Source organism: Natator depressus, chromosome 3 (assembly GCF_965152275.1).
Source record: "Natator depressus isolate rNatDep1 chromosome 3, rNatDep2.hap1, whole genome shotgun sequence".
Classification (NCBI taxonomy): domain Eukaryota; kingdom Metazoa; phylum Chordata; order Testudines; family Cheloniidae; genus Natator; species Natator depressus.
This window is the reverse complement of record NC_134236.1, coordinates 49116410-49136053: the sequence shown is the minus strand read 5'-3', so window position 1 is coordinate 49136053 and position 19644 is coordinate 49116410. Positions and strand designations below refer to the sequence as shown.

The 19644-nt window shown below is 39.8% G+C and overlaps 1 protein-coding gene across 16 annotated transcripts in view; it reads left to right on the top strand.

The window, feature by feature from the left end:
• DST (dystonin) overlaps window positions 1-19644 on the top strand; it is a 460168-nt gene that overhangs the window by 241123 nt on the left and 199401 nt on the right. For all 16 annotated transcript variants that reach the window (XM_074947869.1, XM_074947855.1, XM_074947860.1 and 13 more), the window contains 12 exons: window positions 8324-8436; window positions 9587-9693; window positions 10421-10540; window positions 11241-11336; window positions 11425-11552; window positions 15900-15993; window positions 16317-16471; window positions 17492-17954; window positions 18048-18176; window positions 18397-18474; window positions 18564-18725; window positions 18827-18931. In XM_074947869.1, the coding sequence (XP_074803970.1) occupies window positions 8324-8436; window positions 9587-9693; window positions 10421-10540; window positions 11241-11336; window positions 11425-11552; window positions 15900-15993; window positions 16317-16471; window positions 17492-17954; window positions 18048-18176; window positions 18397-18474; window positions 18564-18725; window positions 18827-18931 (1750 nt within the window). The remainder of the gene's footprint in view (window positions 1-8323; window positions 8437-9586; window positions 9694-10420; window positions 10541-11240; window positions 11337-11424; window positions 11553-15899; window positions 15994-16316; window positions 16472-17491; window positions 17955-18047; window positions 18177-18396; window positions 18475-18563; window positions 18726-18826; window positions 18932-19644) is intronic.

The following is a 19644-nucleotide window of genomic DNA, read 5'->3' as shown; positions in this document are numbered from 1 at the left end:
CCTGGCATCTAGGTCTGCTGCCAGGTACAGTGGTATTTCAATCTCTGTTTGGCTGATACAGTTGATGCTCCTCCATCCCACCATCCAGAGAGGATGCTGCTTGGCAGTCACCTTCACAGAGAGCCACACTGACACATACTTGGAGAAGAGAGAAGAATTACTAACCCTACAGTAACTGTGGTTCTTCGAGATGTCACAGTCAGTATGGATCCCATGAGCTGCCCTCCCCTGCTTTTTAGGAATCCTCAGCAATTTGAATTGCAAAGGAACTGAAGGGAGTGGGTCTGGCCACCCTACCCTTTATGCCCTTGAACGAAAGCACATGGAACCACAGGGCACATGTTCAATCCCTTCAGATGCTGCTATTCAGCCCCCACCCCCAAATCTCATGTGTCTGAGGTGCATGCACACCTACAGGAGATCTACACTGACTTCTGCAAGAACCACAGTGTCTGTAGGGTAGGTAACTGTTCTTTATGATACATGGATCTTGTAAGAGTGTTCTAGAGCTGTCTAGCAAATAGTTCCCTGTCATAAATATGAAGGGTAAACACCTTTAAAATCCCTCCTGGCCAGAGAAAAAACCCTTTCACCTGTAAAGGGTTAAGAAGCTAGGAGAACCTCGCTGGCACCTGACCAAAATGACCAATGAGGAGACAAGATACTTTCAAAAGCTGGGGGGAGGGAGAAACAAAGCCTCTCTCTCTGTCTGTGTGATGCTTTTGCCGGGGACAGAACAGGAATGGAGTCTTAGAACTTAGTAAGTAATCTAGCTAGAGATGCGTTAGATTCTGATTTCTTTAAATGGCTGAGAAAATAAGCTGTGTTGGAGGGAATGGATATTCCTGTTTTTGTGTCTTTTTGTTCAAAAGATCAAAATCCTTAACAAAAAAAAACAAAAAAAAAACCTAACACCTTTGTCTCCAGGCAAATAGACAGAAAACCCCTCTAGTTGCTCTTAGGTAAAAAACAACTTCAGGTCTATGAAGATTTGTGAATTTCCCTGCAGGAGGTTAACTACCCTGCCTTTAGGTAGAGAAAACTCCAGCTCACAAAAGACAATTCCCTTTTGTCTCTGCTCTGGCCCCAAAGCAGAGAAAAAAACCCTCTAACTGCTTTCAGCCAAACACTTGCTTTTCAGCAGCCCAAAGGAAAAAAAATATTTCCTTTTCCAATCTGTGCTTCTGGTTTAAAAAAATCTCAAATTGATCTCAAAATGATTTCAAGTTAATCCCACCGCTCTGCCTCCATGTCAAGGTTCCTTCCCCACTCTGAACTCGAGGGTACAGATGTGGGGACCTGCATGAAAACCTCCTAAGCTTACTTCTACCAGCTTAGGCTAAAACTTCCCCAAGGTACAAACTATTTTACCTTCTGCCCTTGGACTTTCGCTGCCACCACCAAACATCTAACACCAGTTACTGGGAACAAGTCTGTTTGGAGACGTCTTTCCCCCCAAAATCCTCCCAAATCTTATACCCCCTTTCCTGGGGAAGGTTTGATAAAAATCCTCATCAATTTGCATAGGTGACCACAGACCCAAACCCTTGGATCTTAAGAACAATGAAAAAACATTCAGTTTCTTAAAAGAAGAATTTTAATAGAAGTAAAAAGAATCACCTCTGTAAAATCAGGATGGTAAATACCTTACAGGGTAATTAGATTCAAAACATAGCGAATCCCTCTAGGCAAAACCTTAAGTTACAAAAAGACACAAAAACAGGAATATCCATTCCCTCCAACACAGCTTATTTTCTCAGCCATTTAAAGAAATCAGAATCTAACGGATCTCTAGCTAGATTACTTACTAAGTTCTAAGACTCCATTCCTGTTCTGTTCCCTGCAAAAGCATCACACAGACAGAGAGAGAGAGGCTTTGTTTCTCCCTTCCCCCAGCTTTTGAAAGTATCTTGTCTCCTCATTGGTCATTTTGGTCAGGTGCCAGCGAGGTTCTCCTAGCTTCTTAACCCTTTACAGGTGAAAGGGTTTTTCCTCTGGCCAGGAAGGATTTTAAAGGTGTTTACCCTTCCTTTTATATTTGACATTCCCCATTAAGGAACTTCTTTAAAAAACAAACAAAACCTGGGAAATTGAATACCAACAGCAAAACGCCTCCATTAAAAGTCCATTAAAATTTCATTGTGAAGCACTTAAATTCTGAAAATTCTAAAACCAGTTTTGCTCCTGGTGCATAGGCATTATTTTGAATTATGTGATAATGTTCTATTATCTATTATTATTAATGTTCTATTATTATCTATTGTTCATTCCATGTGGAGGGTGCAGTGAATGAGACAGGTGTCCTCAGGATCTGTACCTGAATGGGAGGCAAATTGTGCATGTAGGGTAAACTTCCATGGACTTACTCTGCATGTACACTGGTGCGATGAACAGCATTTCTGAACACCCTTTAGGTTACAAGGTAGATGGTGTACAGTGAACGAGGTGGACTATGTAGTGAATGAAGGAAGGGTTCAGACACTGAGTAGTGAGGATAAATATTAAACATCTCATTTACTCTGCATTATCTACCCAACACAATGAATGAGACAGAGGTGCTTTATGGCAACTAATAATACTATATAATCAGATAAGTAAGGTTTATATTGAAATGTACATGTATAAGGGGGATGAAGCTAAATTTACTTGGACACCCTTACCATTAGCATTCCCTAATTTTTCAATTATTTTCTGTGCAACCATAATGTTCTTTAATATAATTTTCAAATTATTTGCTAGGATTCTTCTTTTGCCACTCCCTTCTGAAATGCAGGATGGACCCTACCTGATTCAGAAATCTTGCAATACTTAGTCATTGTTTTATGATCACATGTTCTGACATGATCTTTAATTATTTTAGTAAATTTTCTTCCTTCCCTGAGGAATATATGGCTCTTTCTGGCATCTATCCTGTGTTATTGTCTGTGAACACCGAGGAAAGAATTCATTTAATATTTGTAGGCGTTTTCTCATTACAGCAATTAAAAACCTAGCTAGATTATACTTAGATTTTCACTTAACTCTACATCTCCTGTCATTTCCCCTGTGTTGCTACTTAGTGAAACTCATACAGAAATATAGCTACTTAATATAAGACAGAGGGGGGTAAACTATGGCCCGTGGGCCACATCTGGCCCGCGGGACCGTCCTGCCCAGGCCTTGAGCTCCCTGCCGGGGAGGCTAGTCCAGCCCCTCCCCTGCTGTCCCCTCTCCTCTGCAGGCACAGCTGCCAGACATGCTGCGCTGAGTGGCATGGTAAGGGAGCCTGGGCTGCGGGGTCCTGGGGGGCAGTCAGGGGACAGGGAGCAGGGAGAGGTTAGATAGGTGTGGGAGTCCCACGGGGCCTGTCGGTGGGCGGGGGTGTGGATAGGGGTCGGGGCAGTCAGGGGACAGGGAGCGGGGGGGTTGGAAAGGCTTGGGAGTCCTGGGGGGCCTGTCAGGGGGCAGGTCTGTGGATAGGGGTCAGGACAGTCAGGGGACAGGGAGCGGGGGGGATGGATGGGGGTGGGGTCCCGGGGGGGCGATTGGGGCGGAGGGTCCCGGGGGTGTGTGTCAGGGGCCAAGGAGCAGGAGGGGTTGGATGGGTCGGGGTTCTGAGGGGGGCAATCAGGGGGTGGGAAGGGGGAGGTGTCGGATAGGGGGCGGGGCCAGGCTGTTTGGGGAGGCACAGTCTTCCCTACCCACCCTCCATACAGTTTTGCAACCCCAGTGTGGCCCTCGGGCCAAAAAGTTTGCCCACCCCTGGTATAAGACAAGAAATATACCTCTGTTGTCTTCTTCTTTACTGCTATGGTTTAGTCAGACACCATTTTGATGATTTTATTAAATCTGCGTTTCCCAAGAATTAAATAATTTAGTTTCTGTACATGAGATCGTTTCATACATGAGTCATCCTGTTGAACTCATTGACACCAGTGACATGGGTGAAGTTACTCATGTGCATAAATATTTGCAGGATCAGGGCATAACTTATTTTATTAAAGATAAACAGAATTGATGACAGTAAAGTTGTCTTAAAACAATGAAAAAGAGGATATCATTTGTACAGTGTGATTGACTAGGGAGACTAAAGATAGATAAATATCTTTTCCACATTGAAATACCATGATTCCATTTAAAATTCCCCAAATACTATAGTTTCTAGTTTGGATCTTGACATTTATTTCCAAGGTTTATTAGATTCCAGTTATACAAAAACCTGCATGCTGTGGGTAGCTCCACTGATTTCAGTAGGGCTACTCACAGACTGTAAAGCTTAACACATGTGTGAGTCATCCAGGATAAAAGCCTTGGTTTCCTTGCAATGTTATTGAAGTATTATTGTCTTATTCCTCTTCATGGATCTATATATTAAAATTGTTTTCTTGAACAGGTATTAATTTTGTCAGTTTTTAACACAAATTATATCTAATTTCTAACACCTACTCTAAAATCTTTAGTGGTAGAAGAGGTGTGTTTCATCAATAAAATAATTAATGACTCACTGTTTGGAAGCTGAGCACCTTGATTTGGGTGTGTTTCTAACAGAGGCATCTATTTTGTATGGAATGTTCCAACTTTTTGCATGGTTTGTATTGTTTATGCATCTTTTCCAATGGCAAGGACCCAGCTCTGCTGAAAAATCAGCCATAAAATGAGTCACAGTATTATGTTTGAAGGTGAGGTCATTATCATTTTTTGAAGTGCATTTAGTTTCATTTGGTCTATACTATGTAGAAAACTGCTTAATAATTCTACACAAAATTATGTCACTTTATATTTATATAAACCTTTATACTGAATGCAAAATAACATCTGCGTTTAAAGCTTATGGGTATTTTTATTTATCCTGTCTATTTTATTTGTGTTTTACTTTTAGAAACCAAAATGCTTGTCTCCCGGGATGCTGTCTTTAACCCACTGATCCTCCCAGATTAAGCCAGTTAAATTAATCTAAATTAGTAGGATATGCATTATAACTGCAGTATAATCAGTTCAAGTTAGTAATGACTAAGAACTCATTTGAGAATAAATTATTGTTTACATATCAGAAGCATACATAACATATATACTCTAAAGCTGTACAAAACACTGACCTCGCTTAGGGACAGATTTTGCAACCCTTACTGGTGCAATGTAGTACTTTACTCCACAGAGAATTCACAGATAGATGATCACAAGGGATGACACACAGTAGCTCTACAGCTGGAGCTGGGGAGACATACTCACACTTCCTCCCATCATGGGTTTCTAGGATCTCTGATGGGCATGTACTCAGGGTAGCTAGCCCATCCTGCAGCTCGTGTTGCTGTGGCTACATTCTGTTTTTAGCACACGAGCTCCGTATGCCTTCTTGAGATGGGAGTCACACACCCCACTCCAGGTGTAGACATACTCTCAAAAGGAATCTTCTGAGCTTGCCCAGAAAGAACTGCCATACACTAGGTTGAGGGACAGGGGCTTTTGGTGAACTGAATGGTAATAAGCTTATGTCTGGAGAGCAATGAGGTGCTTAAAAACCACAGGAGGAACTCTCTCTAAAGAAAAAGGCAGTTTTTTATTGATTTCATGGCTCTTTTGTTCATGTAGGGGCTGGGGTCAGAAGAAAAGTCTAACTGAGATGAGGGGGTAGGCACCCTTTTCTCTGGCCCTAAACTTCACTGCGACTTGTCCTGTTTGGAAAGAAGAGATGGTGACTGGCTAGGGATGGAGGCTCCATCTCCCCTCCAAAGTTTCAAAATATTTCCATTTGCACTTCTACTCCCCTATAACAGATGCACCCTTGCTTTTCAGTTTTAAAACCTGTTTTTTCCCTTGTCCAAGTACCAAAGGAACTCATTTTCAGTTAATCAGCCTCCAAGCTATGTTTCTGTTTCAATAGGGGAGACAAGGACAGAGCCAATATGCTGTCTTCTGCAGTCTTTTCTGCTGAATGGAGCCTTTAGATAAATATAAACTAGTTATTGTAGGTAGGCAAAAAATGTATGGGATATACAGCTGATTAAAAATAGGATGACTTTCATTGCAAATTTGTATTTTCATAAAATGAGGCTATGTTGTCTAGTGGATAGGGCAGTGGAGTGGGACTCAGGAGATTAGAGTTCTGTTTCCAGTCCTGCCACTAGTTTGGTGCATCATGTCTCTCCTTGTGCTGTAAGTTTGCCCATCTGTAAAATGAGGATAATTATACTGACCTCCTTTGTAAAGCCCTTTGAAATCTAAGGATAGAAGATGCTATATAAGAGCAAAGTATTATTATTATTATTTTATTTTATTCTAATGGGGATATGAGTACCCATGTTTTGTGCAGGATTTTGGATATAGGACTGTATGTATAAAATGTGTGGTATTTCACATAGATGGTTGTTTTAAGTTTTGGGATGCAGTAGCAGCATTTACCCGAAGTGATTGATGAACGCTACAACAGTTGTTTTTATTAATTTAACTATGTCACCATAAGAGACATCTTCCATTTGAGTACTACATAGATTTTAGTCAGTGTATTGGAGTTTATGTTTATTGTGGAAAAAACAAGGCTTTCACACCAACTTGCCCGATCTTGTTCTGCAAGTTGACAGCTGAATAGGTGTCCTTTTGTATTTCATGCTGGTTTTACCAAAAAGTGTGAAATGCTTGGAAAGAAAGCAGAATGAAAAAAACCAACAATATATGTTTATACAGAAAATATTTTTTTCCTACTATATGTTGTGAAGTAAATCTTTATTAATCCATAATCTGCAGCAGTGTGACCATGACATCGATTAGTGTGTTCCTTTTTCAATAATTATTTATACCTTTCTGTTAATTGTAGTGAAATTCAAAGAATAACGTGAGCCTGATTCTGCTCTCATTAAAATCAATAGGGAAAACAAACTCCATCGGGGTAACAGTAGTTTAGGATTATGATCGATTTTTTATGAATGTGCCCTCAAGAAAGCACAAGAAAAACTGTGATTCTGACTGCCTGCAAGAACTGTCTTTTCGGTCACATGGGGTGTAGCAAAGTTAATGTAGCTTTTGGGATTGGGGGGGGATTGGTGTGCTGGAAAAACACATGATGTAGTTATTGGTTTTGAAAAATGTGAAACATTTTGAACTTTTTGCTTCAATTTGTTTCTATTGCAAATGTCTTCAAACTTTGCCTTTTGGAATTGTATGAAAATGGGCAATTTCTGCCAGGTAGCATTTACATTTCTCCCCCTCAAGTATAAAAATGAGAAAATTGAGGGAGGGAGCTGATCCCTAAAGCTGACCCTCACATAATTTGTTCTACGGGATCTGGGTATGAAAAAATATAAATGTTTTCATATTTTGAAAGACTTGGGTGGGCAACTTCTTTTTTAACATTAACTTTCTCCTCCTGCCATCAGCACCATCAGCTTTATAGGAAGCCATTCAACTGAATTTCAGAGATACAGCTATGACAAAGACATGGTTTCTGCTTCTGGTTTATTTCTTTCTCTCTCTCGCTCTTTCCCCCTCCCCCCATCTCCCTCTGCCCCCATTTGGGTTGCTGATTTTTGTTTTGTTTTAAACATGGGCCTGGTTTATTGGTGCAAAGCACCTATTACTCCAGTTGAGTTCAGTGGGAGCTGTGGGTGCTCAGCACGTTTGAAAATCACCTCTTCTTCTCATTTGCTAAGGCTGGCAGCGTTCTCAGTGCTGTACAAGGCAGACACTAGTGAAGACAGTCCCTGTGCTGAGGAATTGACAGTACATACGCGGGAAAACGAAGGAGCAGTGCTAATTTTGACATGTAAAACATAAAATATGGGGATAGCAATGGTCTGATGTTGGCATGAGTTAGTATTTGTGGACCTCATAAAAAATGTGGGCTTACAGGAAAGCTCTGAACAAGAGATGGAATTGAAAGACATTAAAATAGGGATGTTGTTCCAAGAATGAGGGATTGGGTGGCCCATGAAAGAAGACATGAGGGAAGTGCAGCACAGGGAGCAAGGTGGAACACGATAATAGACCAGAATAGATATGTAAGCAGGAGTATACAGACACTTAAAGTGAGGGCCAGAGTCTTAAGCTTGCTTTGGTAGGTGAGAGGGTGCCAGCAGAGGGGAATGATCAGGTTGTAGTTGTCTGCTGCATTGAAAAAATTATTGTTCAGTTTTTATAATCTAATAAACAGAAAGTTTTTTTAAAAAATGTGAAGCAAAAATGGATAGGTGTACACAGCTGTACTTATTATTAGTTACCACATGCTCTTAAAACAATTTTTTACACTCTACACTCATTGTAGAGACCTTTTAAAGTACTGCACTGTTCTGTTACAACAATTATATTTTCAAACACATAAATACTTACGGTAATTGTTGTTTTTGTTTTACAGGCCGGACCTGATAGACATGAATACCGTTGCTGTTCAAAGCAACCTTGCAAATTTAGAACATGCTTTTTATGTAGCAGAAAAACTTGGTGTCACCAGACTTCTGGATCCGGAAGGTGAGTTGATTCTTAAAGACTTCACTGCAAAACAAGGTGGCATCTCTGCAATGCTTCCAGTTCTGTGCTTAAGGCCAGTTAGGCAGAACTGCAGGGTCTTGATGCGTAGGTGAGACAATGGTGTTCAGAGAAGGGATTTAGGTTGATTAGGAACTGGGGAACCTTTTGGGAAAGGAAGAGCCTACAGAAAAGATAGGCTCCACCTAACGCAAAACAGAACAAGATTGCTGACCAGTAAAATTTAAAAGCCACAGAGAAGTTTTTAAACTAAGAGCTGGGGGAAAGCCAACAGATGCAGAGGAGGACATGGTTCAGAAAGAGACATCCCTTAGGGGAGTATTTATTAAAGGGGATTCTCTATATCCCAGTAAAAAAGAGAGTATAGAAGTTGATAAAGTACAGGTAGGAGCTGAAGAGAAACAATCAAATAAAAGAGTCCCATTCCATTACGTCACATGAAGGCAGACAACTAAATATTGATACATTTTATAAGTGCTTGTATATGAATGCAAGAAGTCTAAAATGGGTGAACTCGAGTGCCTGGTAATAAATGAGGATATTGATATAATAGGCATCACAGAAACTTGATGGAATGGTGACAATCAATGCAATATGGTAATACCAGGGTACAAAATATGTAGGACTGAGAGAGTAGGTTGTGTTGGTGGGGGAGTGGCATTACATGTGAAAGAAAGCATAGAGTAAAATATAGTAAAAGTCTTAAATGAATCAAACAGTACCATAGAATTTCTATGGTTAGAAATTCCATGCTTGAATAATAATAATAATATAGCAGTAGGAATATAATACCGACCATCTGACCAGGATAGTGACAGTGATTGTGAAGTGATCAGGGGGATTAGAGATGCTACAAAAACAGAAAATTTAATAACAATGGGAGATTTCAACCATCCCCATATTGACTAGGTACGTGCCACTTCAGGATGGGATGCAGAGATAAAATTTCTAGGCACCATTAAGGAATGCTTCTTGGAGCCACTGTTGGAAGACAGGATAATGGGCTAGATGGACCATTGGTCTTTACCCAGCTGGTCATTCTTATGTTCTTATGTTAAAATATAATCTAACCATCTGCAGGCTGTAGAGTATTTGTGAATATTCTTCATCACAGAATTTGTTCTGTTCTTAGATGTTGATGTCTCCTCTCCTGATGAGAAGTCAGTAATAACTTATGTGTCATCACTTTATGATGCATTTCCCAAAGTACTGGAAGGCGGCGAAGGCATCAGTGCAAATGTAAGTAAGCGAGTAACACCTATGATGCATGGCAGCTTCATTGACATGGCTTGATTTTAGAAGGTTTCAACTCAGTACTGCAGTTAGCTACATTCTCCATAGACTGGTATAACAATAATAATAAAATAATACTACAAAATAACACAATTGAAAGTTTTTTCATGTTGTCAATAACTCAACTCTTGGTTTCATGATCTAACTGGGAGCTCCACATGATTAAAAAGACTAAACAAATACTGTATTTGATTTGTAACAGTACTGCACTTGCTTTACAGATGAAGACATTGAAACCGAGAGCTTAACTAATAAATAATGATTTGCCCAAAGCCACAGAGTGTGCTAGAATCAGAGCTGGGATCATAACTCAGAATCTCTTGGCTCCCAGTCCTGTGGTCAGACCATTAGGTTACACTCTCTGTTTATTATCTCTCTTGAATGGTATTAGAACTAGGAAGCTTCAATGTCACCATTAGAAATAGTTGAGGCCAAATCCTATTGGCCTTACTCATGCAGGTTTCTCAATTGATTTAATTGGGATTTATTTTATGTTAGTATGATAAAGGGACCAGAATATTGTGAATGCCATTTTGGAATTGCTAAGCTTGGGAATTTATTTTGCTGTATGCTTCTGAAGAGCTGCATCCTTTTAAACCGAGACTACAAAAGAAATAGAAAAAAAGAAGTTGTTCTTGCTTTCTGATCTGCTGACTGTGATGTGCTTTTCTAGGATGTTGAAGTCAAGTGGGTTGAATACCAGAATATGGTGAACTACCTCATCCAGTGGATCAGGCACCATATCACAGTAATATCTGACAGAACATTTCCAAACAATCCTGTAGAACTGAAGGTGAGACACTGCGTCATACATGTACTTTGTTTGAAGGACAGTAGAAAAAAATGAAGATTCTTATTTTATGCAATTAAATCAAAGAGCAGCGTAATAACGTGGGTTTTCATTTTTTTTTTAAATTTAAGAAACCTTGTAGCATTCCTGAGACCCTGTGTTCCCAAAGTTAAGCATGGGACAGTATGATATGGCGCTGTTCAAATTATTCACAGGACTCCAAATGTTTGTTTTTTAAAAAGATAAAATGATTTAGGCTTGGAAATATGAAATATGCAATACATATGGGCCAGATCCTCTGAGCTGCTAAGGTTCCTTTGTGTCCCTGGAGCAAATGAGATGCTCAGACATGTTAGGTTTTATGCAAATTCTGTCACCCACCTGCCAGCCACCTTCCCTACCCCCAGATGTTAGCTTGTTCTTTGCATGCATGCATGCAGATGGTGGCCAGGATGAAACCCATTGAAAATCCTACCCTTTGATTGTCACCCCTCTTCCCATGCCCCAGCTACATGAAATGTTTTGCTAGTGTCTTAACCTGCACAAGCAGATTTTTCACTGGTGGGCAAAGAATTTTTTATGCAAGTCTTTAATAGAACAATATAAGAACATAAGTCTATTAAACATAATGGAATGTGGTGAAGAAGTAGTAAAATACTCCCTTTTAGGAAATAGCTGGTGATATGTATTTATATTTCTCCAGGCACTTTATAACCAATACTTACAGTTTAAGGAAACAGAAATTCCACCAAAGGAGATAGATAAATCAAAAATTAAACGTCTTTATAAACTGCTGGAGGTAAGTTGTACTTTTTGTGCTTTATTATATTCACTGTATTGTATTTCTGGTTTTTTGTTTGTTAACCAGCCATTATTTGTTTTTGAAGGTCTGGATAGAATTTGGACGCATCAAACTCCCTCAAGGCTACCATCCAAATGATATAGAAAAAGAGTGGGGAAAACTTATTATTGCCATGCTGGAAAGGGAGAAAACCCTTCGACCTGAAGTAGAACGGTATGCTAGTGAATGTTTGACAAGGGTGGTTTATTTTCTTTCTGCTCTTTTGCCTTACATTGGAAACTATATTGGATGTCTTTTCCATGCTAAAAACTACATTATTGTTTTAGCTTGAAGAATGCTCACAGATTTTTTTCAGCCCTGTAGATCTTTTACTGATGTGTAGTTTCAGGATCCATATGGTAATGAGTTGGGGGGTCTCAGCCAGTCCAGAATGAATAGTGTCTGTGCCTCAATCAAAGTACTTAACTTGAATGAAATTCTCCCCTATGCAAAAGGTCATGACAAGGTCTGTGCACCACTTAAATTCCATTTAAACCTTATTCTGAGGGCTTAAGGAGAATTTAAGTACGGCTCTAGCTTTTTGCTTGGGGATTAATTTCAGCCTATGCACACAAGCATATCTGAAGCTTGGTTTTTTTGGGTCAAGTAAAACTATATTGCACTCAAGTATATACAAAGCATTTAAACATACAAAATATTTGAGAGCAATCCTGCGTGAGTAGTGGAATATGTGACCTGATGTCTTTTCAATTACGAATGTCTGTGATTATGTGTATGTTGAACATTACTGAGATCTTGGGCCAGGCCTAAGAGCAGATTTTGTTTTTGCAGGTACAATTTTGAGACCACAAAAAATTGCACTGGCACAAACAGAGTCCATCACCAGAAATCAGGCCTATTGTGTTTTAGAGGAGTTTTCTAACCTGGAATGGGCTCCTGGCTACTAAGAGTTTGGGTTAAACTCGTCCAAGTGTATGCATAGACCCCTGCAGCAGAGAGTCTGCAGGAGAGAGATTAAAGTGGCAGAAGAGGGGCCAAAGGCAGCCAGGTTTGACTGACATATAAGGCTGCTGAATGAAGAGGGAGCATGGCTAAGGTGGGTGAGGATGTGCTGATTCAGAGCATCCTCTGCTGGTGTGGTTCCTCTGGAGTGGAATGTAAAGCTGCCCTCAACGGGCAGAGCAACACGTAGGAGGACAGTGGTGGAAACACTGACCTGTTCCTGATGTGACTTGAGGGTGACTGTGCTGAGGTGTGAGGGTGTGTGAAATTGGCCTATAGTTGTATTCATACTCACAAAAAGCTTTTATCATATTTTCAAATTGATTAAGACCTCATAAACATAAACTTCCCTCCATCTCTACGTATTTTATATTCATCAAATACATTTAAATATAATCAAGTTGTCAGTTATGGGGCTCACCACTGCAAGATAAGGAGAGAAATTAATAATCTGGTAGTATTAGATCACTGAGACATTTATATTATTGATTGGGCTGGGAAACAGGAGTTTGCTGCCTCATAAACTGATAACTAGTATGCATTGCTGGGGCATATTGCTCTTTGGTACAAGCATGGACCACTGCAGCCTGAACTGCAGAATGGAATTTAATTGTGGCAAAAATGATAGCTGGGCTGATACTCAAATATAGTTGTGAGTGAGTGGCCACCTCCGGAGCACCCCCTCAAGGCTTGGGCTTACACTATAGGCATCCTGCCTCAGTTTCCCCCAAAGGGGATTCTTAAACTCCACACAACCCATTTCGTCTATTCACAATACCCTTTGCCATTTCTTGGAATCTGAGTTTAATCAGACAAAATCTTTATTAATGATCTGGATGATGGGATTAATTGCACCCGCAGCAAGTTTGCAGATGACACTAAACTGCGGGGAGAGGTAGATACGATGGAGGGTAGGGATAGGATACGGAGGGACCTAGACAAATTAGAGGATTGGGCCAAAAGAAATCTGATGAGGTTCAACAAGGACAAGTGCAGAGTCCTGCACTTAGGATGGAAGAATCCCATGCACCGCTACAGGCTGGGGACCGACTGGATAAGCAGTTCTGCAGAAAAGGACCTGGGGATTACAGTGGACGAGAAGCTGGATATGAGTCAGCAGTGTGCCCTTGTTGTCACGAAGGCCCATGGCATATTGGGCTGTATTAGTAGGAGCATTGCCAGCAGATCGAGGGAAGTGATTATTCCCCTCTATTCAGCACTGGTGAGGCCACACCTGGAGTATTGCATCCACTTTTGGTCCCTCCACTACAGAAGGGATGTGGACAAATTTGAGAGAGTCCGGCGGAGGGCAACAAAAATGATTAGGGGGCTGGGGCACATGACTTACAAGGAGAGGCTGAGGGAACTGGGGTTATTTAGTCTGCAGAAGAGAAGAGTGAGTGGGGATTTGATAGCAGACTTCAACTACCTGAAGGGGGGTTCCAAAGAGGATGGAGCTTGGCTGTTCTCTGTGATGACAGATGATAGAACAAGAAGCAGTACTCTCAAGTTGCAGTGGGGAGGTCTAGGTTGGATATTAGGAAACACTATTTCACTAGAAGGTTGGTGAAGCACTGGAATGGGTTACCTAGGGAGGTGGTATAATCTCTATCCTTAGAATTTTTTAAGGCCCAGCTTGACAAAGCCCTGGCTGGGATGATTTAATTGGTGTTGGTCCTGCTTTGAGCAGGGGGTTGGATGGACTAGGTGACCTCCTGAGGTCTCTTCCAACCCTAATATTCTATGATTCTATGAAATAAACTCAAAAATAAAACTCAAAGTCCCAAAACAAATTCCATCTGTTTTACCCTCTTGTCAGGTCACTCCCAGGTCTTTCCTGCCTGTAGTCTCAGTCCCACATCCCAGGACTCTCTGCTAGAGCCTGCTCACTTCTAGCAGTCTCTAATCTCCCTAAGCATCCTTCCTTCATTGCACCCATTGCTGCTTTCAATAGGGAAACCACCCGATCTCTCTCCGGTGTGCCTCTTCAGCAGTTAGGGTTGGCTTGACCCAGGCCTCCAGATGTAAGGGGCAAGCCACCCTGTTACAATGGTAAATTGCTAAAACCCTGTCCCTTCAGCTGGTAACCATTAGGAAAATATCAGTATGCGTGGGTAGCTAGTGGCAGGTTGGAACGTGGGATCCCAGTTAATGTGTGGTGGGTGAAGAAAGCCTGGTAGCCTTTAGTGGTCAAGGGCTAAACTGGGGTTCCTATTTGTCAAGCTAGTGGGATTGAAACCATCATAGAGATAAGCCTGCTCAGTCTCTGCGAGGGTAGCCTGTGTCCTTTATATTCTTAAAGCAGCAGCGCTGTAATATGGATGTAGTTTTGTAGCGGGCTGGAAGCAGGAGTTAAAATGGGGAAATATTCAGTTAAGAATGAAAGGCTGAATGAATTTTATATACATGTATGTATTTATACATAAAAACCAAGAAAAAAGATTGGTTTTGCCTTCTTTTCCTTATGGTAAGAAAGCCTTGGTGCTGTCAGGTCAGAATGCTGAAGAAAGTAAGGTGATGTCTTCAGGATTACAGCTTGGTGGGACAGGGGAATAAAATAAATGGGCTTGTCTGGACAGCAGAATAATAGTAATGGATTGGACAGTGTACAGGGGTATAGAGTTTACCAGTTATGCGCCTGATAGGTTACTCCTGTTTTACACTGGCGTAACTCCATTAAAATCAGGGGATTTACACCAGCATAAATCTGGAATTATACAGTGCTGAACCAAGCTCTTTTTACTTCTCTTAATATAACTTTTAATTCAATTATTTGCACAACACTGTAGTGAGCTTATAATATAACTTTTGATTGACTATTTGAGTAACTGATATTTTCACCTTTTCTGCATTTTTTTTCTTTAGGTAACATTTCTGGAAGAGAATACTGTACATTACATAGAATTCAATATAATATAATTATAAATATAATTTAGCTTGTTGAAATTGGTTGAGACTTATATTAAATATTTGGCACCTCTGTCTCCCAGTGACGCCCTAGTCATTCTGTTTAGTCCTTACTTGCAGAGCTTTTTAATGCAACGTAGGGAAGCCAAACTCAAACTAGCATACATAGCTCTAGGTAAAATCCTTTGAAGAGCTATCAGAGTATTACTTGCTGGGTGTTGGATGTGCATGTTGAAACCTATTTAAAGAAGGAATGCTGGGTGTTTCAAAAGCCAGTAGAGAGATTTCATCCCTGGAAGCTGTACATTTTGCTGGAGTTTTTACCTTTTCCATTTTCCAATAGATGTAAATGGCCAACGGGACAGTGCTCCTGGTGTAAAAATGAACAGCAGTAGTTATGGCTACCACAGTAGTGATTCCTTGTTTAGCAACAGCACTGGCACTCGAACCAGCATTGACTCAAATGAGAATTTCCTTTCTGTGAATTGTGGCCGAACACTGATTAATTCTTGTATCAGCTTTAGCAATGGCACTTTAGAAGAATCTAGGTACACTGGCATAAATACTGGCGTTTGATGCAAGATATTTTCTTTTGCATTGCAATGTGGATACTAAAAAACGTTTTTTTAAATATTCTGTGGTGTCTTTTAGGTTGGAAATGTTGCAGCAGATTGCAAACAGAGTTCAGCGGGACATCCTGGGCTGTGAAGACAAACTGATACTTGCTCGGAATGCTCTGCAGTCTGTAAGTCAAATATGAATTCTCTTTTTGGGTGTGTTTGTGAACTTTTTGGCACTGAAACCTTTACAGTTTTTTAAATCTTACTTTCAGAACTTTTGATTGACTATTTGAGTAACTGATATTTTCACCTTTTCTGCATTTTTTTTTCTTTAGTTAACATTTCTGGAAGAGAGTACTGTACATTACATAGAATTCATTCTGCTAGGGTTTTACTAGTAATTATTTAAGATAAAAAAATAGCTTACAGTGAAAGTGAAATCTCTACAAAGTACTTATCCAGTTAGCTGTAGGATTTAATTGCTGGTATTTATCATTCCAAAACACAGGATGCCAAGCGATTAGAATCAGGGCTACAGTTCCAGAACGAAGCAGAGATAGCTGGATATATACTTGAATGTGAGAATCTTCTGCGCCAACAAGTAATTGATGCCCAAATTCTTATTGATGGAAAATATTATCAGGCAGATCAACTGGTACAGAGGTATTTCATACTTTTATTTAAGTGTATAAATACAGATTGTGTATGTGTATTGTAGCCCAGAGTGTCACACCTAAATGCCTGTAGTTAAGCTCCTAAATCCATAATTGGCAATCCAAATAAAAATAACTGGATGTTCAGAGGTGTTGAGTGCCCACTACTTTTATTGAACTCAATGGGAGCTGCATGTGCTCATGTGCTCAGCACCTCTGAAAATCAGGTCACTTATCTGGGTGCCATTTAGGTGTTTAACTTTATTAGACACCCAAGTCTGAACATTTTGGGCGTTTTTATTGTGCTTAAAATGGTTACCCTTAAAATGTACTAATTTTGTTCTAGATAAATAGAAATATGATTTGCGTCAGTAGTTCCAGCGTACCCGGAAAGGTAGTAGCAGGCTAACGTCGGTTCACAAACAGCAGTTTGTGCAACCAGAAACCTACACTGTAGTAATAGGGTGTCATTTTATGGAAAAGCAACATGTTCCCAAAGAGTGGCAGAATTTAACCTGAATCTGGTGAGAGGAAGCATAGGATATCTGAGCTGTAAACAAAACTCTGCAGCTAATCAATCCACCCCAGCATGTAGTATCCTGCCTTGCAACAGCAAGATCTCTCTTTTGCTGGTTGTGTCTGGCTTTGCATTTGGTACATGCTACTGCACACGTTAGGTTGGTTTTCTGCGTTATTGCCAGGATTTTGCCCATACTAACACACACAAGTATGCATGTATAGGGTGACAGTACATACAAGTTACTTTTAGAGCTGTTTACTAGATAATATAAATGTGCTAATATAGAAAGCTTATATAGAACTAGTGTAGTAATAAGTAAAGTCTATAGTAAATAATAGTACTGAGGTACTAATAGTGTAAATTTATGTTTAGAATATGTAAAGCATACAAGATAGCTTTCATTTATATTGCTATAGTTCAATTAATTATATTGTTTCATAAAAATGCTTTCACAAACTGTCAGTGAGATTGTTTGTTTTGTTTTCTTTAGTAAATGTAATTTCTTTGTAGGGTTGCTAAACTTCGAGATGATCTTATGGCCTTAAGGACCGAATGTTCTTCAGTATTCAGCAAGGGGCGCACACTGACAACAGAACAGACAAAGCTGATGATTTCGGGAATAACACAAAGCTTAAACTCAGGATTTGCACCAAACTTAAACCCTGATTTAAACTCTGGAATGACCCAGGGTTTAACACCTCCTTTGACTTCTTCCAGTCTGACATCAGGCCTTTCATCAGGTCTTACTTCAAGACTTACTCCGGCAATCACACCAGCTTATACACCAGGCTTTCCACCACGGCTAATTCAAACCTGTGTAACAGGAGTTGACACCAGTGCACTGCAAACACTCAAGCTGATGCAAATCCGAAAGCCCCTCATGAAATCAGCTTTTGTTGATCAAAATTTAACAGAAGAAGAAGTCAACCTGAAATTTGTCCAGGACCTCTTGAACTGGGTAGATGAAATGCAGGTAATGTCTTTATGCAAACACCTTTTAGTCTACCTTAGTCATTTCCTTTATTTTCTGAGGAGCTTTGGTTAATTTTTCACTTTTGTTTATAAGGTTCAACTCGATCGAACAGAATGGGGTTCAGATCTGCCAAGCGTTGAAAGCCATTTAGAAAATCATAAAAATGTCCATAGAGCTATAGAAGATTTTGAATCAAGCCTTAAAGAAGCTAAAATCAGTGAGGTACACCACTGTACTTTTTATTTCTTGAGGTTACTTTTTTTAATTGAATTACTCATGAGGTAATTACTGGTTACATAACTGCACTTGAATTTCAGAACCTTTCTTTGGTTTTATGTATGATTGCCAGAATTCGCATTATACAAATTAATCTAATATTTGAGAATAAATGTTAATGTGGCTAATCTTTTTCTTGTCCTTTAACCTTATCTACTGTACACAGATCCAAATGACTGCCCCTCTTAAACTCAGTTATACAGAAAAATTGCACAAACTGGAGAGTCAATATGCAAAACTCTTGGTAAGATCATTATATCTCTTTGATGTTCAACTTTTAAATGTGTGTTGCTTTGATAATGGCAGGGTTTTTAAATTAATTTTTTTTTTAAGAATACGTCAAGAAATCAGGAAAGGCACCTTGATACCCTGCACAATTTTGTGTCCCGTGCCACTGGAGAGCTTATATGGCTGAATGAAAAAGAAGAGGAGGAGGTTGCGTATGACTGGAGTGAAAGAAATTCCAGTATATCAAGAAAAAAGGAGTACCATGCAGTAAGCATTGCTAATGTAATCCAAAAGGAAATAATTAAATTACATTTAATAATTTAACAAGTTTCTAAAATATCTCATTCTTTTATTTGAAAAAAAAAAAGGATTTAATGAGAGAACTTGATCAAAAAGAAGAAGTTATTAAATCAGTTCAGGAAATAGCAGAGCAGCTACTTCTTGAAAATCACCCTGCAAGGCTAACTATTGAGGTAAGTCAAGAAGTATAGCACACAAACCGGAAACCAATATTGTGATTTAAGTCTTTATGACTTTTTGCTGATGGGATATTCGTTAATAAGTTCAGACAATAAGAGTTTTTTCTTTTCTATGTCCTGGTGTGGCTCTGTGCCTCACTTTCAATGAAATAAGTGTTTTTAAACATTTATGGCTAAATCCTGGAGTCCTACTCGGTTTTTACTTAGGGCTAGTCTACACTACCTCTTAAGTCGATGTAATTTACGTTGCTCAGGGGTGAGATTACGACCTGAGCGATGTAAGTTACAGCTTCTTAAATCGGTGTCCACACCACGCTATGTCAATGGGAGAGTGTTCTCCCATCACCAGTGTGTCTTCACTAGATGCACTACAGCAGTGCAACTGCGCTGATGTAATGCAGTCGGTTAGACTTGCCCTTAGTCAAAGCTCCCATTGAAATGTAAGAAGAAGGATTAAGGACTTCACGATGGGCCCTTGCAACCATATTTTGCCTTCAACTCTCACATGCAATTTCCATTGATGTTAATGGGATTTGCACATGCAGATTGAAGGCACAGAATAGCCCTCAATTTGTTTTTCTCTCCCCTTGAGCTGGAAACGGTATCCCTAAAGCATTTCTAGTCACAAATAGTTTATCATATTGCTTCCTTTTAAGGTCTGGGGTTTGGTTTCATGACCTTATTGTCAATAAATTACAGAAATTGTA